The sequence below is a fragment of the Gracilinanus agilis genome, chromosome 1 (assembly GCF_016433145.1).
Source record: "Gracilinanus agilis isolate LMUSP501 chromosome 1, AgileGrace, whole genome shotgun sequence".
Classification (NCBI taxonomy): domain Eukaryota; kingdom Metazoa; phylum Chordata; class Mammalia; order Didelphimorphia; family Didelphidae; genus Gracilinanus; species Gracilinanus agilis.
In genome coordinates this window covers 96,992,130-97,016,265 of record NC_058130.1, presented here as the reverse complement: position 1 = coordinate 97,016,265, position 24,136 = coordinate 96,992,130, and the positions used below count along the sequence as shown (strand labels likewise).

The 24,136-nt window shown below is 43.7% G+C and overlaps 1 protein-coding gene across 1 annotated transcript in view; it reads right to left on the bottom strand.

Moving 5' to 3' along the window:
• Positions 1-3,494: 3,494 nt before the first annotated feature.
• The window catches only part of NBEAL2 (neurobeachin like 2), a 96,495-nt gene continuing 75,853 nt past the window's right edge, over positions 3,495-24,136 (bottom strand). The window contains exons 31-45 of the mRNA XM_044677074.1: positions 22,782-22,919; positions 21,976-22,281; positions 21,095-21,244; positions 13,690-13,847; positions 13,043-13,167; positions 12,220-12,346; positions 11,595-11,755; positions 10,399-10,532; positions 9,880-9,987; positions 9,053-9,148; positions 8,545-8,669; positions 8,297-8,437; positions 4,502-4,632; positions 4,070-4,179; positions 3,495-3,800 (exon numbers count right to left, since the gene is read on the bottom strand). Coding sequence (XP_044533009.1) covers positions 3,495-3,800; positions 4,070-4,179; positions 4,502-4,632; positions 8,297-8,437; positions 8,545-8,669; positions 9,053-9,148; positions 9,880-9,987; positions 10,399-10,532; positions 11,595-11,755; positions 12,220-12,346; positions 13,043-13,167; positions 13,690-13,847; positions 21,095-21,244; positions 21,976-22,281; positions 22,782-22,919 — 2,316 coding nt within the window. The remainder of the gene's footprint in view (positions 3,801-4,069; positions 4,180-4,501; positions 4,633-8,296; positions 8,438-8,544; positions 8,670-9,052; positions 9,149-9,879; positions 9,988-10,398; positions 10,533-11,594; positions 11,756-12,219; positions 12,347-13,042; positions 13,168-13,689; positions 13,848-21,094; positions 21,245-21,975; positions 22,282-22,781; positions 22,920-24,136) is intronic.

Sequence of the window (24,136 nt, the reverse complement as noted above, 5' to 3'; positions counted from 1 at the left end):
CTAAGTGGTATACATGGAGGCCCTTCCCCAAGAAAAGGGCACCAGAGCTCTAAAGAGGAAGGAGCTGCTTGTCCTCAGGATCAATGAAGGGATCAACAGCTGCTCTCAGAGGAGAGAATAGCAAAGGCCTTGTGGAACTACAGGGAGAAGCCTCTTGTCTTCTCTGAACATATAGATGGTGGGATGGAGAAGCTCCCGAGGTTTGCAAAATTAAAAATCAGAAGTTGATAGATTTAGGGCTAGAAGAGATGTTAGAGGCCCTCGAGTCCAACCTTTTCATTTTATATATGAGGAAACTGAGGCCCAGAGAGGCAAACCAACTTGTCCAAGTACACAGAGGAGAAAATGGTGGAGTAAAACAGAGAAGCTCAGAGTCATCATGAGAATCCTCTCCAACCAATATTAAAATAACGCCACAAAACGAATATAGTAGAGAAAGAACCAAGTGCACAGAGGAGTGACAGAGGCAAAATCCAAATCCAGGTTCTCTGACTCTAAATCCTGTGCTCTTTCCATTATGCCAGCAAGGCTACTTGGTGACTGCTCCTCATTTCTGGTGATTCAAACGGACATGGATGAGGCTGCCAGAAAGAATCTAGAATGCTAAAGTTAGGAAAGTCTTCAGCAAGGACTGCCCCAGAGGCACAGATGCTGCCTTGGCACTTCTGCCCATTAAGGCAAAGCACTCAAAACAAGAAAGGCCAAGTTGAAAAGCTGATTAAGAAAATGGCATCTGTCTAGCTGTGTGATAAGTCCCTTAATCCCAGATGCCTAGCCCTTCCTGCTCTTCTGCCTTGGAACCAACACTTACTTTTGATCCTAAGACAGAAGGTAAGGATTTTGAAAAGGAAAAAGAAAGAAAATGGTATCTGAAGAATGGATTTCCATTTCTGAGCCATGGCTTCAAATTAAATGAATAACAAGCTCATGGCCTGTCAGGAACCATTAGTTTCCTGTCAGTTAAAATAGCTAACTTCATTTTTTTTTTCCTCCTGATGTCTATCTGTGATATCTATACGGTCTACAAGCCTTTGACTTGGCTCATTTCTTACTCCTGATCTGCATTTTCCAACATACTTTTGAGTGTGCCATCTGTTTCTATGCCCACCTTTGAATTGGAAATTTCCAAGTATAGCTAATACACATATAACTTGGATCGAATCGCCTGCCAGCACTGGGAGAGGGAAGGAAAAGGGAGGGAGGGAGATAAGTTCATCATATAATTTAGGAAAACTTGTATGGAAATTTATTATTGCATGTAATTAATTAGTAAAAAATTTTAAATTATATAAGATTACTCTGTTATGAAAATGAATAATATAGAAACAGGTTTTGAGTAATAATAGGTATTTAACCCAGTGGAATTATTCATCAGCTCCAGGAGTGGGGAGGGAAGAGTGGAGGGAGACAACAAGAATCATGTAACTTTGGAAAACTTGTGTGTGGATTTGTTATTAGAATAAAATAAAGAAAAATTTTTAAAATTAAAAAATTTTTTAAATTCAAGTATAAAGTTATATGTTCATGTAATTTGAAGGGTCTTATTGAAGTGCTTTACTGACTTTCTCTACCTTCTCATCCTCTGCAACAAATGTTGATATATAAACAGATATTCTTTTTGCAGTCCTGCAGCACAAGATGACTAATTGGAGAATGAAATGTTTCTCAATTTCCTTGGACGCACAATGAAACCTATCCTGTCAATCTAGCTGCCTCTCCAAAGAGAAGCATCCTCCCATTTAGCTGGACCTTCCTTCTTGTTTACTAGCTTTGTTTATGGTAAGAATGTCAGGATTGAGATGATTCCCCTCCTCTGGCAATATATCTCCTTGTAGGTCCCTAAACCTAATCCTACAAGGGCTCTCCAGAGTAACAATTTCTAGGAAAAAGATATATAAGATAGGAGGAAGCTGGGTGACTCAGTGAATTGGGAGCCAGGACTAGAGATGGGAGATCCTGGATTCAAATCTGGCCTCAGAAATTTCCTGGCTGTGTGATCCTGAGCAAATCACTTAAATCCCATTGCCTAGCCTTTGCCACTCTTCCGCCTTAGAACTAATACATAGGAATGATTCTAAGATAGGCAGTAAGGGTTTTGCAAAAATATATAGCAGATCTTTTGTAGTGGTAAAGAACTGGAAATGGAAGGATACCTAGTATTAACTCTAAGATAGAAGATAAAGATTTAAAATTTAAAGAAAGATATCTAAAGAAGATGGCAGGTTAAGTAATAGAGGATGAATACAAAAGTTTGGCATTCTATTACTTCTCTAAGAATAAAGAGAGAAGCATTAATACTCAAAATGACTCAGTCTGCCTAGGAAAGCTAAGGAAGTCACTGAGGATCTCGCAGTTGTACTGGGGGAGAAGTATCAAGGAAGGGTGAGAGACCACTGCTGTGGTTTCACAGGATGACTGATAATAGCCAACAGACTGCCAAACTTTTTTCTGATTTCTTTCCCAAAGAGAACAATCACTGGTATGGAAAAGACAGAATAAAAATAGTGAAGAAGGAGCTGAAACCCAAGATAAGTGGTGAGAAAGTTCCTGGCTGGATCTGGTAAGTTCAAGTCACCATGCCAAAACGAATCATATCCCCTCACTAATGCATTTGCCCACCCGCTGTCAGCAACCTTTGAAAAACTGTGAACAAATTCGGAATTCAAATATTTTTAAAATTAATGCTAAACAATGCAATGATCCAGGACAACTATGAGGGACCCATGAGAAAGAATGCTATCCACATCCAGAGGAAGAAAGGTGGGAGTAGAAACACAGAAGAAAAACAACTGCCTGATCACATGGGTTGATGGGGATATGATTAGGGATATTGACTCAAAATGAGCACTCTAGCGCAAATATCAATAATAAGGAAATAGGTCTTGATCAAAGACACATGTAAAACCCAGTGGAATTGTGTGTCAGCTATGAGGGGGTGGGAAGAGGGGAGGGATAGAAAATGAATCCTATAACCATGGGAAAATGCTCTAAATTAATTAATTAAATAAAAACTTTAAAATAAAAAAATTAATGCTAAAAATGAACTAATTAGCTAATGGAAACCTTTAAAAAGGTGAAAGAGATTGTGGAGAATAGAAGCATCTCCATATTGAAGAAGAGCAAATGTCCTGATTTCCCCCCCTAAAATTACAGAATTTATAAAAATTGTGAAATCACTACAAACTATAGGACTGTGAGCTCTGAGTAATGAAAAAATTGTGGAATCCACTGCTGACCTTCCCTTCTGCCTGATCAAAGGCTCAACCTTCGAGGGATAGCTCAAATCCTCCCTGACCACCTCAGTGCACAGCCATGTCGCCCCCTCTTCTGAACTCTTACTAAACTTAGAACCAGCACAAGGTCCCACTGACAGCTCGGGTCAGAGCCGGGATGTGAATCCAGGTTTCCTGACTCCAGAGCCAGCGTTCTTTCTCGCATGCCAGGCAGCCTCCCCTACTGCAGGATGGCTAGAGCAGAAGCTGAGCTCCCCTGTCCTAGGAGGAGCCCAGACCCACCCGCTGGGGCCCAGAGGGCTCTGGGACTTGCCCAAAGTCACAGAATTGTGAGCAGCAAAGCTGGGATGGAGACCTCGGGTCCTCCCCTTCCCAATCCAGAGATCTGGCCATCCCGGGGCACTCCCAGCCCTGCCCTTCACCCCCAGACAAGCTAGGTCCTGCCTCACCCTCGTAGGTACAGTAGTAGAAGACATTGAGGGCTTCCACGGCAGCAGGCCCACGCTGCTTGCAGCCAAAGATGAGGTCGATCCATTCATGGAGGTGGGCAGACACGTGCTCCGATTCCTGGGGGGAGAGGTGGGGAGGGCCTTGGGGGTCATCACACAGTCGCCTCCCCGCTCCTGCCCTCCATGGTATAAAGAGGAAAGGGTTGGGGGGTGGGACTCAGGGTAGAGCCAAATGGAATTGAGGATTGGATGAAGGGGAGGCCTAAGCTGGATGAATGGCTGGCCAAACTCTCCTCTGGCTCATCTCCCTTCCTTTAACCCCATCCCTATCCCAGCCTTCATCATTTCCCAGAATTCTGTACTTTTGCACAGACAGTGCCCACCTACCAAGGCTTTTCGGTGCTGATGAATAAAATCTTCCCGGGACCGGGCCCATCGGGGCAGCACCACGTCACCCACCCTCTCGTTGGTCAGTTGAAGGCTACCCAGATCAAACCCTGGAAGGGACAGAAGGCAAGTGAGGGTCTTGGCTCAGGTCCCCTCCTTTGCCCCCTGGACATTCCCATCCTTCCATACCCCTCCCTTACCTCTCCTCCTCCTTGGATGTAGATCCCTCACCTCCTTCTCCTGTCCCCCGATCCCCACTCCCCTCCTGGCTCCCCAGGCCTATGTCTCTGCCACCCCACAGCATCGCTCTCTTCCCCTCCCCAATCCTGGTGTCTCTCCAATAATGTTCCTGTTTCCCGCCCCAGTTCCATTCTCTTTTCTAGTCTGTGTTTAATTGTTCCCATCTTCCAGGGCCTCCCTGGTCTCCCTCACCATTCTGGTTTTCTAGGAAGTCTGGAAAGTAGAAGAACTCAGGAATAAGCTCCTTGACATCAGCCGGACTCTCCAGGCGGGCCTGCCAGGCAGCTGCCACAGAGTGAAACTGCCGATCTGAGCAGTCAAATCTAGAGGGAAGAAGAGAGAACTCTGTGAGGTGCCTGGGGGTGCCGGGGTCAGGGCAAACCCAGGGGCATGGGGAGACGGGACCCAGAAAGGACTGAAGCCGGTGTAAGAGGACCGAGACTCCAACCCCAGCTTTTCCACTTGACTATCTGGGTGGCCAGGAGACAGCCGGGGGCTCGCTTCCTCAAGGGAAAAAGGAAAGTCGGGCCAAATGAACTCTGATGTCCCTCCCAGGCCTGAGGCTTACAAAAGCCAGAAAGCTCAGAACTCTGGGCATGCCCCATGGAAAGGGCAGATTCCTGTGAGACACACATCTGCCCGAGGGTACAAACAAATGAGAAACATGGATTGATTTGGAGAAATGGAAAAATTGAGTCCTGTGAGACACGGAAACACCAGACGTGCCAAGAAGAGTAGAAAGACATGATGGTGCCAGACAGAGGGAGGCATAGAGAGAACCCAGGACCATGACAGTCCCCTTCATAGGTGGGGAGTGAAATTTGGAAAGTCCGGTCTCTGAGGACTGAATCATGAAAAAAAAAAAAAAAAAAAAAAAAAAGACCAAAATACAATGAAAATATTCACTCAGCATGTGTTCAACATCTTAGCTCTGCACAGTGCTGAGAGCTAGAGGCATTACATGTTTTGAATTTCCTGAAATGAAGATGGCTGGATCCTTTTTTTTTTTTTTTAATCTTTACTTTCCATCTTAGAATCCATACTGTGTTTTAGTTCCAAGACTAATAGCAAGAGCGAGGCAATGGGGGTTAAATGACTTGCCCAGAGTCACACAACTAGGAAGTGTCTGAGGTTAGATTTGAACCCAGGACCTTCCATCTCTAGGCCTGGCTCTTTACCCATTGAGCCACCTAACTGCCCCTTGGTTGGATTCTTTGTCTCCTGGTGAGGCAGTCCTAATTGTGGACCTTCTGTCTATAGTCAGTACCTGTAGGGGTTAGGACTATAAATTTTTTTTTTAAACCCTTACTTTCTGTCTTAGTAACAAATCTATGACAGAAGGGCAAGGCCCAAGCAATTGGAGTTAAGTGACTTGCCCAGGATCATACAGTTGGGAAATGTCTGAGGTCAAATTTGAACCCAGGACTTTCTGACTCTTAAGCCTGGCACTCTATGTCATTCACTTATTTTTTCCCAATCTGATCCCTGTTGAGTGGCCATGAATCTCATACTGAAGAGCCTCTGTTGTATTTTTTGGCTTGAAGCAATAAACACAAAGTCATCTACAAATAGGAACACCTGAAAAACCTTGCTGTTTGGAGAAAATGGTTCTTTGCATTTGGACTCTGAACATTCTCTAAGAAGAATCCTTTAAGCGGTCATTCGTTTCCCTGATTTATGTCAGCTGTTAGTGATAATCAGAGGATTCAGAAACAGCTCTCAGCAGTTCTATCAAGGAATCTCCAAAAATCTTAACATATACATGAGAAACATTTTATTGGAGGACAAACTTTTTAAGGCAATATCTTTCCCTCCAGCTTTAAATGCTTTTTTTTTTTTTAAATCAACAATGGATGCAGTGGAGTGCTGAATTCTTTAAACCTTTCAGTCCACAGTGTTACTATGAAAGTGCTGTCTGCTGCACATAAATCATCCATGAAGCCTGCCTATTCCCTTCTCACATTTTCATCGAGTCTACCTTTGACAAGTTACATACACTATTCTCCTAAAGATTTCACAGAAATGCAGAAGTATTCATAGAGATTCATAGTCTGGCTACCCCCCCTGTTTAGGTCATAATATTGTCCACAACTTTCCCATTTTCATTTCTTTCCTTCTTTGAGACATAAGCAAAGATTTCTTCTGTGTGCATTTGCTTATGTCTATCACATCTTCCTAATTTCATCCTCCTACATGCCATTTCTTGGACATTAGGTGCTGTGGTTCAAGTACCACCAATGAAAGAACAAATTACTACAGAAATACTAGGAGATGTGTTTCATTTTCTGACTATTTATTGTCTTCCTTTCATTTTCATCTTTAAATAATCTTAATATGAATTGGATTTATTAGATTACATACCAAGCTTTCCGCATCTTTTTTTCCTCTTCTCTATATTGGGAGGCAACCTCCTGCTCTCTTCTTCCATAATGTTTTAAAGATGAGCTTAACCTTTAAAGTGATACTACCTTTGGCTGCCATGTCTCTTTTATTGGCAGGAAGTTCAAGTATTTGATGTCTGACATAGTTCCAGGGATCCTTTTAAGATATTTTAAAGTAGTTAAATTTCTCTAAAATATGATGATAGTCAGAGTCAATGTTTTTACCTTTATCCATTTCCCATTTTTCAGATCTCATTTAAAATAACTTGGGCTGAAGTTGTCATAAGTATGTCTGTAATAATTGCATGTAGTTGGTCTTTCTTGTGTCTATTCTTCTAATTTAGTGGTGATTTTGACCTTACTTTTCATAATTGATGGTTTGACTGCATGTAAACACACAGTCAATTCTGGAATGAATTTCATGTTGGAGACTCATCATTTCCTGTCTGTTAAAATATGGTAATTTTCATTTTATGTGATATTTTGTTTGCTATGGCTAGTACTATTCTCAAAGAAAGTATTTATAATGTATTGATTAGACTTCTGGGTGATGTACAAGACCTTGACTTCTTTTATTTCTTAATTCTGGATCTTGTTTTCCAATATATTTTTCTTTATCTTTTTTTTTTAAACTAGGTCTCCCTACCTTTCCATTCACAGGCTTGATCTCTTTAGAGATTGGTACAGCAACTTTGACTTATTCTGTTTCTGAGCAGAACCAGCTCGCTCCTTCTTACTAGGCATGTTGGATTCCTACTCCCAGGGGATTGCTGTATTAGGGTAGAATTTGTTGTAGATACATGATGAGCTTTGGTCCTACTGCAGCTCAGAATTCGTGATTGCAAAGGATCTACCAGCCTCACCCTCTCCCAGTAGCAGGAATTATAGGCTACCAAGCCAAGGGTCCAATATATTATTCACTTGATCCTCCCTTTTGCTCACTTTCATATTTAAGTTCTTGCATATTAAGGTCTATGCTGACTGTGCTCTGTCCAAACTGCATTCCATTCTCCATTGCCAACCCATCCCCCTGTTGTCTCCATGCTCTGACTCACATTTCTCCAGTCCTGGAATGGATTCCCATCTCCATCAGATGAAGTCCTTCCCTTCCTTCAAGTCCCGACCTCCACAAAAACATCCCCTGACATGGCTAGGTAAACATGACCTCTCCCTCTTTGGATATTATATGACATTCTTCCTGGACTCCTCCTTTGTCCTTGGTCCTTCTCCTGTGCATCATTATCTGTGTACATAGCTATCACTCCATTGGACCCTTAGATATTTGGTACCAAGGTCAGATAACTTAGGACCACAAGATTTAGAAGTGGCCTTGGACATCATCTGATTCAACCTTTTTGTTTTACAGATGAATAAGCTGAGACCCAGAAAGCTGGAGGAATTACCCAAGATCACAAAGAGCCAGATTTTTTGCTTCAAATCAGGACTCTTTCCTCTACTATGTTGCTTTACTACAATATCCTGAATACCAAACATAGGACCTTGTAGACTCTATAGACTCAAAAAATGTATTCTAAGTGAATGAAACCCCCAAGTTTGACTTTCAGAAAGAAGCCTGAAACATGGGTGTCCATGACTTGCCCCATACCGGCCACTCTGCAGCTGGATGTGCAGGGAGGTAAATGGCTCCATACGGATGAGGTAGTGCATGACACCTGCTGCGTTGGAGTAGTGGGTGCCATAATGGAACTTGTCGGTGGTGCCTGTGGGGTCCTCGAAGCTCTCATACCTGAGAAAGATCAAGGAGTAGGGAGTTTAGCAGGAAGCCTACTCTCCTGCCTCTCCATCCTGGGACTGGAATCTGCCCCTTGCCCATGGAATTCAAATGTGGCTCACTTTTCTCGAACAAGCTGTGCGTGTTTGGAGTTCACCACTCCAATGGGCTTGGACAGGTCCCGGAAGACGGATGGGTCATTCAGGTCCAGAGTCTCAGATGTATAATCCTGTAGGATCCAGGGGAACTGGGGGAGATGGATATGAGGGAAAGTTGATGGAGAATGAGAATAGTGAATACAGTCAGAAAAAGGATGGGGAAGCACTGAACCCTAAAAGAAAAAGGTGGAAACTAGGGATCAAACAGATGGGGATAAAGACAAGGCCAGAGGGGGAAAAAACCAGAAGAGATTCTTAGGAGAGTAAAGTTGCTTGTGGGCAGAGGAGGAATGTTGATGGTGTGTGTCTGGGGAAGGTGTGGGACTAGAATAAGGAAATCATGGTTCATTTGGAGGCCAAGGATTTGGGAGAAGACCAGTGGTAAACAAAGAGAGTGAACAAGGTACAGGAAGACCCTGATTGAGCAGACATAAGAGTTAAAGAAGAGAGAAAGTAAGGGTTGGAGGCTTACCACAGGGTATTGGGATAGGTCATTGTAGGTTCGCCCTGCAATGGTGTTGAGCTGCATCAGATACTCAAAGTTGGAAATCTCTCGGTGGACCCATTTCTGGGGAGGAAAAAACAGGAAGAGTGGGCACAATACCCATGCTGTTGGGGCCCCCATTTGATTCTCTGATCTGAGCTCTTCAGTCTATGCAACATTCAATTTAGAGAAGTCCTAGAGAGCAGAGAGGGAAAGGGAGAAGGGACCAGTTGAACCTTCCTTGTGGTAGAAGATGACAAAGATTGTAGAATCTTACAGACCATCTAGTCCATCATATGGGAAAGGTGAAACTCAGAGAGGATAAATGAATTGTTCAAAGTCATCTAGTTAGTAAATGGCAAAGCCAGAAATCCAACCCAATCCTAAAGTTCTTTCATTCCTCTTTCTGTATTCTCCCACTTTCATGCCTACACTTTCATTTTCCCTATGATAGAAATGCCCTCCTCTTTAACTCTGACTTTCCTGAACAGGCGATTCAAATACCACTTCCTCCTTGATACTCCAGGTCAGTAATGAACTCCTTCCTCAGGTCTCACAGAGGATATTGTTTTGTGATATTTGGTATAATATTGCAAATTAGTTATCTGTGTATGAGTATCATTCCTCTCATTGAATTGTGAGCTCCAGGACAGAAGCTGCATCTTATTTAACTTGAGGCCTTTATTCAGTGCCCAACACCGTTCTCTATGCACAGAAAGTGCTCAAGAAATGTTTGTTCTGTTATATACCATACTTTGGAGACCAAGGCATGAGGAAGTCAGAGTAGGGTGGGAATAGGAACAGGAATAGCTTACCTGAGTCAGGCCAGAAGCTCGAAGCATCTCCTGTGGAGAGTGGCTTCCATAATAGCCCTGGCTAGGGGGCCGAAGTCCCAGAATGCATGAGTATACCTTGTTCCGCACCTTAGAGGGAGGCAATCTGGTCAAAGGATGGACCACACAAGGCCATGGAGCTCTGACCCTAGTCTCCCCTGCCCTAACATGCACATCGACTCAAGCTCAAATGTTGGAAAACTCAGCTCCAGCCAAAATCCAGAACCATCCCCCAAAGGGGGTAAAGTCACACAAGAAATTGAGAAGAAGAAAGTCTTGCAAGAAAGAGAGAATCAATAGATTTCCCCAAGAACAGGAGGGCTCCCAAGTTCTAGGAAGGATAGAATACTGGGATAGGCTATTCACACACTTTGGGGGAAAGTCTAAGAAAAGGTTTTCAGTGGTTCCTAGAGAGAAAATATGACACTATGGCAGGAGGGGTGAGGGGAGAGTTTAGACTTAGAGGTATAGGAAGTTCCTGGGGAAGTTTCAAATTCCCACCTTTCGAGGGAAGTTAAGGAAGTAGTTGGCCTGGTCAGTGAAGAAGAGCTCCAGGGCTGAGCGTCGGAGATTGTAACGTCTCAGATGGACTTCTCGGAGTTGGGAGAGTGGCCGCCGGAAATCATACCCAATGCCTGTCAGACAGAGGTGGTTTCTTTCGCTTGACCCAATGAACAGCCCCTTTCTACTCCCAGGCAATCCCTCTCCCCACTATCTTCCCTCTGCTTCCAGGAACTGTCATCACATTTCTGCCAGCCTCAAATCTGTTATTACCTAGTCACTGTTCCCTAGACTGTTATGACTCCTCATTCCTCTCAAAAAACACTCCTTTCATGCCCCTATACACATTCATGGGAGGTTGGGAATAATTGAAAGAAAACAAACAGAGTCAAGTAGAGCATTATCATATTACTACTATTGTTTTTAAAAAAATGTCATTGTGTCAACAGAGACATGCCTTCTAACCTTGAAGAAAAGTGGCTTCATGAATTGCTGGGGCAAAGGTATTCATGACCTGGTGATAAGCTTTCCAGTAATGAGCCTCTCTGAACTGAGCTAGATTATAAGCCCCTTGAGGAAAGGTACTGCATCTTTTTCTTTTTAATTGCAATACTCCAACACAGAGCCTTAGACATCATAAGCATTTAATAAACCTCCTAATGGTGAGCCTCTCTGAACTTAGCTAGATCGTTAGCACCTCAAAGAGTGGCAGTGCGTCTTTTTTATTGTAACCTCTGTACTTAAACAATGATTATGAAGTCTTAGATGTTGGAGATATTTAATAAATGTTGCTTGAACTTTAATTTAACTAGTCCCAGCTTGTACCAATCTGGTAGGACTTGCTGGAACTTTACTCTCCAGGCATAGCTCGGAGAAACTCAGGGACACCTCCATGCCCTGATAAGATAGTGGAGCAGGACATCAGAGGAAGAATGATAACAACAATGGACATTTCTATAGAATCTTAAGATTTATGAAGTGCTTTACTTCCATTCTCTCATTTGATTCCACAACAGCCCTGTAGGTAGGCAAAGAATGTATGGTTGTCACCATGCTACAGAAAAAGGAGACTGAGTCACAGAGAAATGGACTTGTTCAAAGTTGCAAAGCTAGAAAGTGGCTAATAACAGAGATTAAAGCATGGGGGGCTTGTGGCTCCAGGCCTGCCTAGGGCCTAGGACTCCCCTAATAGTTACCTTCTTCTGTCTCTTCCTTTTCCACACTGCAGTCATAGAAGTAGAGGTGCTGGGTAGTCACCTCAAGGCGGCCTGGGATTACAGCCACAATTGTGATGAGTTGGCAATCTTCCCATAGCACGAGCTTCTCCTGTTGCCCGCCAGGCTCTGAGGACTCCGTGCTGAGGGAAGGGGGATGAGCATCAGTACAGGTGAGGGAAGTCAGGCTCTAGGAAGACCCCAGGTCATGCTTACTGAGGGCTGAGGCAACAGCTACACCTTCATTAACCCTGGCACACACTAGACACCAAGAAGGCACTCTTTTCTCAGAATGTCTGGGAACCTTGCCCATTGTACTCTTCCTTGAGACCCTCATAACCTTGATAATCTTTGAGCATTATCCTTGACTATTCTGTTCTCTTTCTTCCCTCAGCCCCATCCCATCCTTCAACCGCCAGGGAGCACTGAGTGTTCCTCAAGAATAAGGAGTACATTCATCTCCTCTCTCCTCACCCCTAGTTCCTGGCACAGAAATCTAGGTACAAAACTCTTTTTTAATTAAGGGGAGTTTAATTAAATTGGATTCCTTGCACCCTTTGACTGTCTTGGTTCTCTTGTCTGTGCCCACTAGGGTCCCCATGCTCACGCTGTGTCCAGTACAGTTAGCTCCTCCTCTCCTAGTTGGTCCTCCTGCAGAGTGCTGACCTTGGCCTCCTTGGCCACAGTCAGAGGCAAGGAATCCTCTGTAGAGGGTGTCAGGTGGTCAGTGGCACCTGTGAACACATGTCAATCAACAAATATTTACTGAGCACTTACCATATGGCTGGCATTGTGCCAAGCAGTGAAGATGCAATGAAAGGCAAAGACAAATTTGGTCTCTGCCCTCAAAGGGCTTATGTTCTAATGAGGACAACAACATGCAAACAACTAGACAAGATACACACTGAGTAGAGAGAAGGCAAGCTTAGAAGGCATTAGCAGTGGAGGGAGGAGGGCAATGGAAAGGGCCACCTACAGAAGATGGAATTTGAGCTGTCTTGAAGGAAGCCAGGGAAGCTAAGAGGCAGAGATGAGAGCTGAGAACCTTCCAGGCATGGGAGACATCCAGTAAAAAGACACGGGGTTGGCAAGGAACAGCAAGAAGGTCACTGTATGTGGAGGGGAGTCAAGTATAAGAAGTCTGGAAAGGCAGAAAGGGCTCAGCCTGCAAAGGGCTTTAAAAGCCAGGGAGAAGACTAAAGAGGGATGGTTTGGGGCAGGAAACCTTAATCTGAAATGTCTGGTTTCTTTCTCTGCCTGAGGAGGAAGAGACCCCAGAGTGGTGAGAGAGAGGAAGAAGGGAGATTAGAACTCTTGATTCCTGGTTCTCCCAACAGCGCCTCCATTCCTCCTCCTGAATCCAATGCTCTCATTCCTTAAAATGGGCCCCACAGGATTGGAAGACATTTCAGTTTCGGCCCCACACTTACCAAGGTTGTCCCGAAGAGCACTGGCCTCACTGTGCTGGTCAAAGTGATAATTGGGCACCAACTTCAGCCGCATTCGGGAGTAAGTCTCAGCACTGGATAATTTCCATCGAGGAGGAGGAGGATTCCTACAGAAAAAGGAAGAGAAAAAGGTGAGAATAGGGGACAAAGGGCCAGTAGTATTGTGTTTTTTTTAATTTCCTTTTTTGAAACTAAGTCTCCTTACATCACACAGGAAGTGTAGCAGCCACTCACAAGCCAGATTTTGCTACTAATTGGCATGGGACCTTGGACCACCTACATTTCCAACCTGGGCCAGTTCACCATATTGGTGCTTGCCATATTGGTACCAGACATTGTGTGGTCATTTAACTGCCTACAGCCTCAGAACTCCAACAATCCACTACTTAGCCTCTCCAGTGGCAAGAATTATGGCATGCCTGGCATAAGGGGTCGGTAGTGAGCCACAAAGGATCAAGCAGGGGATGGACCACAGGGAGAGAGAAGCCAGGTTCCTCAGGTTCAATGTCTATCGCCACCAGTTCCCGGGCCCTTTAAATCAAACCCATCACTTCTCTCTAAACCACTCCTATATGGTCTTTAACAGCCTGCCCAGCCCCAATCCAACTCTTAATCCCCTACAACCTTACCTCTGGGCCCAGGCAGAGCGGGGTGCAGTGAGCAAACGGCCCAGGGCCTTCCAGTGCAGCAAGGCTATGGCCTGCTGGGAGGCCAGCTGCTTTTGTACACTGCTGTACCGTTTTCCCTCTGATCGTCCCCTCTTCATTACTGGTTCCAGCACTAATTCCTAGGGGAAGACAACGGGTTGGGTAAAGCAAGGGCCAGGGTCCTCCGGGCAAAGGACCCTCATCCTCAAATAGGGCTTTGCATATCTAGTTATCAATTATTCTATACAGTTCAGAGTCATTGAGAATGTCAGAAATAGAGAGAATTTAGTAATTATCTACTCCAACCCCTTGATTTAGAAGGAGAGGGTCTCAAGCTAAGCCTGATTTGGGAAGGGAATTGCCCAAGGCCACACAGATAAAAAGGAGAAGAGCACACCCTTGGACCCAGAAACACTACTACTAAGTCGAGATTTTTTAAAAGGGGGGTGGGAGGACCTCTTTGTTCAAAAATACTTATAGCAGCTCTTTTTTTTTTTTTTTTAACCCTTAACTTCTGTGTATTGACTTATAGGTGGAAGAGTGGTAAGGGTAGGCAATGGGGGGTCAAGTGACTTGCCCAGGGTCACACAGCTGGGAAGTGTCTGAGGCCGGATTTGAACCTAGGACCTCCTGTCTCTAGGCCTGACTCTCACTCCACTGAGCTACCCAGCTGCCCCCTCCATATAGCAGCTCTTTTAATGGTGGCAAAGAATTGGAAATAGAGGGAATGTCCATCAATTGGGGGAACAGCTGAACAAATTGTGATATATGATGGTGATGGAATATTATTATGCTATAAAAAATGATGGGCAGGATGATTTCAGAAAACCCTGGAAAGAACTACATGAACTGATGCAAAGCGAAGTGAGCACAACCAGAACATTGTATATAGAAACAGTACTACTGTATGATCACCTATGAATGACAACTATTCTCAGCAACAGAAAAATCTAAGCCAACTTCAAGGGATTCAAGATGAAAAATGGCATCCACTGCCAAAGAAAAAACTGATGGAATCTCAACACAGGATCAAATCATACCATTTTCACTTTATTTTCTTCTAAAGTTATCTATTTTTAGTGATATGTGTATTCCTCCAAGACATGACAAAGATGGAAATATGTATTACATGTTAGTACAGATATAAACTATAACAAGTTGCTTACTACCTCAAGGAGGAGGCAGAGAAGGGAGGAAAAGAATTTGGCACTCAAAATATGAGAAAATGAATGTTTAAAATTGCTGGGAAAAAATAAAATAATTCTAGGAAAAAGAAAAGAAGGAGCAGAGATGGAATTTGAACTTGGGTACCCAACTCCAGAAAAAGTGTGCTTTCTGAAACACCTCAATGCCCTCCCTACTCCTACTTACCTGTTGTCTGCCACCTTGAAGCCTCCCTTGATACCTCCAGGCCACACAAAAGTGCTTAGCATAATGCCTGACCCAGTAAAGGCTTAATAAATGCTTTTCCCATTGGTTCACTGATTCTTCCCCTTCCTGATGGCCCTGCCAATCTCCTACTACGATATTTGATTTGATATTATGATAGTCAGTTTAATAACAGGATAAGTCACCAGGTACTATATGACATGTGTTGAGTTCTCTCTCCAAAAAAAGGGAGAAATTTTTCAGAGATCAGGGTCTGGGTGAATTGAAGTCAGGGGGCCTTATTAGTTGTCTGATTTTAGATAAGTCACTTCTGTCTCATCAAGAAGGATTTATTAATTAATTTATTAATTGGAACAACTTCATCAAAGTTGAAGAATATAAAATAACCCCATATAAATCATCAGGCTTTATGTATATATAACCAATAATACCCAGCAAGAAAAGAGAAAAAGAGAAATTCCATGCAAAATAACTACAGAAAACAAAAAATATTTAGGATTCCACACAGAGGAATTATATGATTTCAACTATAAAATACTATTTATAAAAATAAAGGCAGTCTTAAATAATTTGAAAGATATTAGTTGATCATGACTGATGGCATCACTATGATAAAAATGACTATACTACCTAAATTTAATTATTTGGTGCCATGACAAGCAAACTACCAAAAGGAAAATTTATAAAATTAAAAATAATATCAAAATTCACTTGGAAGGACCAAAGGTCAAGCATATCAATGGAGATAAAGGGGAAAAAAGTGAAAAGATCTAAAACTATATAATACAGCAAAAATCATCAAAACCATTCATTACTAGTTACACAATAGAAAAGTAATCAATAGAATAGATCAGAGAGAGTAGAATCCAAAACAGCAGAACTCAAATACCCAGGGTTTAATAAAGTAAAAATATAAATTAACCTAGGAAAGAACTCTCTTTTATTTGATGGGAATTGATGGGAAAACTGAAAAGCAGTCTGGCAGAAATTAGGTTTAGACTAATATTTTATACCATATTCCACAATCCATTCTAAATAGATACATAACTTAAATATCATATGATGACCTAAGGACTGTACAATAAAAAAAATCTGAAGTAAAGCAGATCATGTATTTTTTCCATTTTAGATAAGGGACAAATTCTTGTAGCAATTCTCAATGATAAATTTAATTATTATATTAATTATATGGAAATTAAATCAAATAAAAATTATTTCTACAAATAAAATATTAATTACATGAAATTGAAAAGCTTTTACACAGAGGGGAAAGGAATAAATATTTTACAGTGACTTTTATATGCCAGGTCCTGGTTTGTTTAATGAAATTTTTTTAAAGCACAAACAAAACCAATGTATCTTTAGTACATGAACAAAATTAATGTAGTAGAATTAGAAGGGTAATAGTTAACTAGGAAAAAACCTTGGCAGAAAATTTTTCTGATAAAGGTCAGATATCCAAGGTATGCAGGAAAGGGATTAAAAACATATAAGAAAAGAAGTATTCTCCAATAGATATATTGGAGTAGTTTAAATGAGTAGTTTAAAAAAAAAAGCAAGCTATCAACAACCACATGTAAAAATGGCTCAGATCACATGCAGGAAGGGAGGTGCAAATTAAAACAACCCTGAGGCTCATCTATCAAAGTGGCAAAGACGATGAATAAAAAGAAAATTACAATTTTGAGGGAAGATATCGGAGGGTAGGCATACTAATGCACTTTTGTGCACTGGAGCTATAAATTGGGCATTCTGGAAAGCAATCTAGAACTACATATACCCCAAAAGTTATTAAACTGTGTAAATCCTTTGACCTGGCAATCCCTATTAGTCACAGACTCCAAAGAGATCAGAGGAAGAGAGAAAGGGTCCATCAGTATTTTTTTTAAAGTTCCTAAAACTAAGGGGAATAGTTTAAGGAATGGTTTAATAAACTGTGGCATACATTCCCCAATTGATAAATGGACAAGGGACATGAATAGGCAATTTTCAGATAAAGAAATCAAAACTATCTAAGCACATGAAAAAGTATTCTAAATCTCTTATAATTAGAGAAATGCAAATCAGAACAAGGTACCACCTCACACCTAGCAGATTGGCTAACATGACAGCAAAGGAAAGTGATAAATGTTGGGAGGGGATGTGGCAAAATTGGGTCATTAATGCATTGCTGGTGGGGTTGTGAACTGATCCAACCATTCTGGATGGCAATTTGGAACTATGCTCAAAGGGCTATAAAAGACTGACTGCCCTTTGATCCAGTCATATCACTGCTGGGCTTATATCCCAAAGAGATAATAAGGAATAAGACTTGTACCAAAATATTTATAGCCATGTTGTTTATGTGGCAAAAAATTGGAAAATGAGAGAATGTCCTTTGATTGGGGAATGGCTAAACAAATTGTGGTATCTGCTGCTGATGGAATACTATTGTGCTAAAAGGAGTAATGAACTGGAGGAATTCCATGTGAATTGAAATGACATCCAGGAATTGACACAGAGTGAAAGGAGCAGAACCAGGAGAACATTGTACACAGAGACTGATACACTGTTGTACAATCGAATGTAATGGACTTCTCTACTAGCAGCAACGCAGTGACCCAGGACATTTCTGAGGGATTTATGAAAAAGAACACTATCCCTATCCAGAGAAAGAACTGTGATAGCAGAAACACAGAAGAAAAACAACTGCTTGATCACATGGGTCAATGGGGATATGATTAGACTCTAAACAATCACCCTAATGTAAATATAATAATATGGAAATAGGTCTTGATCAATGACACATATAAAATCCAGTGGAATTGTTCGTGGGCTTTGGAAGGGGGTTGGGAGGGGAGAGAAAGAATATGAATCATGGAACCATGGAAAAATGTTCTTAATCAATTAAATAAAATTTAAAAAAAAAGAAGCCTTAAAAAAATAAATAAATTGTGGCATACAAGCGTGATAGAATATTATTGTGCTTTGTGACATGCCCAGAACGGATAGAATAGTTTCTTAAATGGCCATAATAAAGTCACAATTAACAACTTTGAAAGACTTCAGAACTCTGATCAAAGCCATGACCCTCTATGACTTTAAAAAAACTGTTGACACAACATGCTTCCCACTTCTTGGCAGAGAGGTGATTAATATTCAGAATGAGACATCTATTTTGAAACATGACCAATGTGTTGATTTGTTTTATGGACTATATTTGTTTGTTGCAAAGGAGGATTTCCATTTGGTGGGGTTGGGGTTGGATAAATATGCAAAAGTAAAACAATAAAAAAAACAAAAACAAATGAAAAGCTGGCAGATGTCTCCTCTGAAACCAGCTCAAAGACTAGGCAAAAGGCCAAGTGAGCCAAGAGTGGAATAAAACCGGAGGCTTCAAGGACAGGGTCATCCCTGTGTTAAGCTTAAGGGAAAAGGGGAAAGGAATAAGCGCTGACTATGTGCCTGGCTCTGCGCTAAGCACTTTATAAATATTATTTCATTTGATAACACCGGGAGGCAGGTACTTAAGCAAGAGAAAAGAGACAGAAAACCCTTTCTCTTTTTAAAAAAATCCTTGCCTTCTATCTTAGAATCAATAGCATAGATTGGTTCCAAGGCATAGGCAGAAGAACAGGAAAGGCTAGGAATAAGGACTGAGTGACTTTTATCCAGGGCCACACAACTAGGTGAGATATGTGCCAGGACCTCTCCTCTCCAGACCTGGCACTCTATCTACTGGACCCCTTGGCTGCCCCTGAAAACCTCTCTTTAAAGACATGCCAAACACACGTATAATCCAGTGGAATTGCTTGTCAGCTCCAGCTGGGGAGAAGGAAGAGGGGAGGGAGAGAATATAAATCATGTAACCATGGGGAAATCTCTTTAAATAAATACATAAATATTTTAAGAAAAAAAGGCATGTTGCTTAAAGGAATTAGAAGACAAAAGGGATCACAGGTTCACGGGATGATTCATTTAGAGGCAGACTTGGGGCAGTGTGGGGGGCGCCCCGTGCAGCTGCCCTCACACCAGCGCTCAGTGGCAGGGCTGGGATCTGAAGCAGACTTGTTTCGTGCCCAGTCCAGTGCCCGCCATGCTGCTTCTCCTCTCTCCCAAGACGTGTGCCCTGAATGGTAACATCTGCCCTGGCAGGACCGTGCATTACCCTCTGCCGCCGGCTGGTGGCATCGCATGTAAGTTGCAGTTAAGGAAGAGGGAAAAAGATGCCCGAGGGCGGCCTGGGAATCGGGCAGCACCCGGCAATAAATGGCAGCGCACTTCCCTTTTTTCCTCAGGTCCATTTCCCTTCCTGTTCCCTTTCTTTACAGGGAATGTGGCCGCCAGCTCTGCCTCACCTTAGGTCCTTCTTATCATCCCACACAGACACAGCCTCCTACCTTTTCAGGCAGTGCAGTGTCTGGTGCCCTGGATTTAGAGTCAAAAGAACTCGCCCTGGGGGGGGGGGGGGGGGCTGAGAGCCGGGTCTAGGGAGGGGAAGTCTTGAGTTCAAATCCAGCAAGTCACCTAATCCCAAAAGCTGAGCCCCTTATGGCACTTCTGCCCTGGAATGGAAGCTTAAAGTCCCCTCCAACTCCCTATCCTGTGATCTGAAGGCAGATGCTCTATCACTCTCCAGGACTCCTTAATGAGCCAAGAGTTTTTGTATTAAATAAGACTATTCCATTCCTGTTAGTGGAGTACACGGTTATACTTAAAACCCTTACCTTCTGACTTAGAATCAATTCTAAGTATTGGTTCCAAGGCAGAAGGGTAGCTAGGCAAAGGGTTAGGTTAAGTGACTTGCCCAGGGTCACACAGCTAGGAAGTGTCTGAGGCCAAATTTGAACCCAGGTCCTTCTGTGTCTAGACTTGGTGCTCTATCCACTGAGCCACCCAGCTGCCTCCATTGGCCTGTTTTACTGGAGGGTCAGATGAGATAATGCACCTAAAGTGCTTCGCTCACCCTGAGGTACCACAGTGCTGTCAGGCGCAATTACGCCAGGCTTCCTTTTTCTATAATGGTGCCTCCCCTTGGGGGAAGTTCTTTGCACACTTTAAAGCACATTATAAATATGAGTTGTTACGATTATCATCATCATCATCCCTTATAGGGGCGACACCCAGAAGGGGGTCCCAGAAGCTCAGCACCTGGAAGAAGTGCAGGCATCACCCAGTACCAACCATGCCCCGGCAGGCCACGTTCCGCCCCCTCCCTGGCCAGCTATCCCCAAGCCTCCACTTGGGCTCCCTCCGGGGAGGGGGGGACCGACTGCCTTCTCTGCTTTGGGGTGTCTCCAGCCGTGACTCAGTTGCTCCGTCCGTGGAGCCCCCATCAGTCGCTCTGCCTCTTCTATCCTTTGCTCTTGGTTTGCCTCTCTGGGGAGGGAGCAGAACTCTAAAGCCCCTCCTTCATTACAGGCCTAAAACAACACGGGTTCTTTCTATGTCGCCGTCTGACATCAGTCACGGCTGTCTAGACGTGTTCTAGCTCGCCGGCGCCTCTCACAGAAGGTGGCATCGGGGCAGCGAGGCGGCACAGGCAGAGAGTGTGTCCTGATTTCAAATCTGGCCTCAGACGCTTACTAACTCTGTGACCCTGGGCAAGTCATTTAACCCAGTTTACCTTTAAAAAAAAAAAAGTGGCACGTGGATGAATGTAACATTCTAGGTGCGGTCAGATCAGGACAGAGTACGCTGAGACGATCACCGATATTCTGAACTTTGTGTCTTCTTAAATACACAGTTTCCATCTGGTCTAGGATACTTCCTGGCTGTGTGACCCTGTGTAAGTCACTTAACCCCCATTGCCTAACCTTGGCACCAATACACAGTATTGATTCTAAGACAGAAGGGAAGGTTGTTTTTTTTTAAATGCACATTTTCCCATGAATCCTCTTGATTATCAGTAGGCTTGTCCTCAGCGGGGGCCCACTATGAGGCTTCTAGACATGCATTCTCCTGCCCAGCCTGGCAGGCACCCCAGTCTCTCCTCCCAGCCTCGCCAATGCCCAGGAACCTGGAAGAGGTGCCGGCTCTCGGTCCGCTCTCGATCTCTCCGAAGGCTGCTGCTCATCAATGCATCATAGCAGGAGTTCCAAAAGCTGGACATGTGGTCATGGCTCCTGGCGTAAGTGTCCATCTCAAACTGGGACATGGCAGGCTGTACCTGGGGAGGGGGAAATGGGCCATGAGCTGAAAGGAACGAGTCCAGAACTGCCCGGCCCGGGGCAACGTGTCCTAGTCCAAGGGAAGACATAGTGACGGATAAGTAGGAATGCACCCAGCTAGCCCTCCGATTCCTCCTCCTCCCCATTTTTAGACCACTCTCTTGACCTCCTCCATGCCCTCTGTCTATCCTTCTCTGGACACTATCTCTACTTGCTCAGCTTCCCCCCAGCTCTCTCTCCTACCCCTCTGCCTCCCCTCTCCTTCTTTCCTCTGACTTCCATCACTGTCTACCCACTCCCATCCCCAACTATCCTCTTCACATTCTCCCCTTTTCTACTCATTGTCCCCTCTAGACCTCCTCTCCCTGTCCAGGGTCATAGAATAATATGATGTTAGAAACAGAAGGCATCTTGGAAATCATCTAGTCCAATTCTTTCATTTGACAGAGAGGGAAACTGAGGCACAAATGAGGGTATGTGACTCGCCCAAGGTCATTCAGGAAATCAGTAGCAGAATTAGGACTCAAATTCAGATGCCGTAGCTTCCACAAATCTTCCGTTCTTTCCATTATCACTAAACCAAGCTACCCTTTATCCTCAGGCCTCTCTCTCAACTTTGTCTCTCCCTGCCCACTCCCCCATTCCCACTCCTCTTCCCAGCCCCTGGCTGCTCTGTCCTCCTCTAGGCTCTATTTCTTCTATATTCCCAGGGACCAGGTCCAGCAGGTACCTGTTTGTCAATGAAGAGGCGCCATTCTGGGGAAGTGCAAAAAGCTTGGAAGTCTTCATAAAAGGTAGGGCTGCCATTGGTGGGTGGTAGGGAGGGCAGCCCCCACTGCAGGCCCAGTGCTGTGTAGGCCCTGTCCAGCAGGGTCCGGACCAGAGGCACGAGCCACGAGCAGCGTTCAGACTCTGCCTCCAGTGCCCGGGCCAAGGGGGCCTCCAGCTTGGCCAACAGATAGCAGGCTTCCTCCCGCCTCGGTGGCACCGCTGTCTGCAGCAGACCATGGAGCTTCACGTAGGCCAAGGCATGAAGCTGGGGAAGAGTACAGGTTAGGGACAGATGCACGAGACCATTCAGAGGGATGGGAAAGGAAGGACAGGCAGGGCCACACATGAAAAGGGACCCTGAGGGCTCTCCTGACCATCGTCAGCTCTCAAGCACCTGCCCTTCGAATGAGCATCTTTTAAATTCTTGTTCTAATCACATATAAAATCTGACTTTTAAAAATATATTAATATGTTTTATTGAGTTTTTATTTTTTCTCTCTTTTTCCTTTTAAAAAATTAATCTTTATTATAAGAAAAAATAGGGAAACTGAGGCCCAAAAGGGAAATCAACTTGACACAAGTCATGAGCAAGTAAGGAGTGGAGCTAGAGGCAGGACAGAGGAATTTGGCTTCTTAAGATCAGAGCCCTGCTTGTCCATAACGGAAGGACAGGGCTCTAGAGAGCTACAATTAGGAACAGGGGAGGCTTGGCGGATCAGGGGCCCCTTTTCTTCCCTCCCCTTACTGTTCCTGGGCCCTACTCACCTGGGTGTCTTCCAACAGCATGTAGCCAAGAACAAGGCGCAGCCCAATCTGGGCCATCTCCCGAAGGTCAGCGGCACCATTGGTCAAATGTTGCCACACGCCAAGGTGGTCCAGAAGGCTGCTCACACCTTCAAAGAGCTGCCAGGAAAAGGCATGAGATGAGAACCCAAGAACTCTCAGAGGACAGAGGCTGGAACCTGAGACCCAAGGCGAGGAACTGGGGGGAGCAGGGTTGTTATGGGGAACAGGAACAGGGGAGGAATTTGGCCTTGGTATTGGTGATGAAGCTGAGGGGAAGGGAGCCTCTGGAGGCCATCTGCACATTCAGAGACTCCTGAGATAAGAGGACAAGTCACTGTCAGCAACCAGATTGTCTGGTCCAACAGCTTGTTTTATAAATAAAACTCTGAGTGGTTAAAAGACTTGCTTAAAGGCACAAAGGTGTGTCATTCACACAAACACACAGTAATAATAAGTGGATGGATGGATGGATAGACAGATAATAGATAATAGATGACTCCTATTTCTATAATTTACAAAAATCTCTTCTCACAATAATTCTTTGAGTTAGGCAACTTAAGTTTTATTCCCACTTTTCAGATGGAAAAATTGAATTGGACAGAGAACTGATTTGTCTGCAGCGCTACTCTCAGTTAACACTTAAACCCAGGTGCTCCTAGAGCCTTCCCCTCTGTTACCTGGTTACTTTATATGTCTCATATTATATCATATCATATACCCGATTCTTTTATATGTTGTCTCCCCTACCAGGGCATAAGATCCTTGAGGACAAGGACTGTTTTTTAATTCCCAATATTTCCTCATTTCAACTGTCTGACTCTTCATGACCCTATTTGGTGTTTTCTTGGCAAAGATACTGGAATAGTTTGTCATTTCCTTCTCCAGTTCACTTGATAGATGAGGAAACTAAGGGAAACAAGGTAAAGTGACTTGCCCAAGGTCACACAGTATCTGAGGTTGGGTTTGAGCTTGGGGCTCCTGACTATAGGGCTGGCACCCTAGTTGCCTGGGATTGGACTAGATGGACTCTAAAATCCCTTTCAACTCTAAATCTATGTTTCTACGGTCTTATATTCTTTCACATATACATGTGTATGTGTGTGTGTACACACACATATGAGAGAATGTGCTGCCCTGGGTTCTTATACACATATACATGTGTGCATATATGTACAAATACACATGTGTATATAAATTTTAGGGAGATTAGATGGGGGGTGTTATAGGGAACTTCCAGTAAGGACCTTCTTTCTACCTGTGGAGGTGGGCACCTGTTTTACAACTTCCAGAATTAGAGTTGCCTGGGGGCACAGAGAGACGAAGTGACTGCCCAG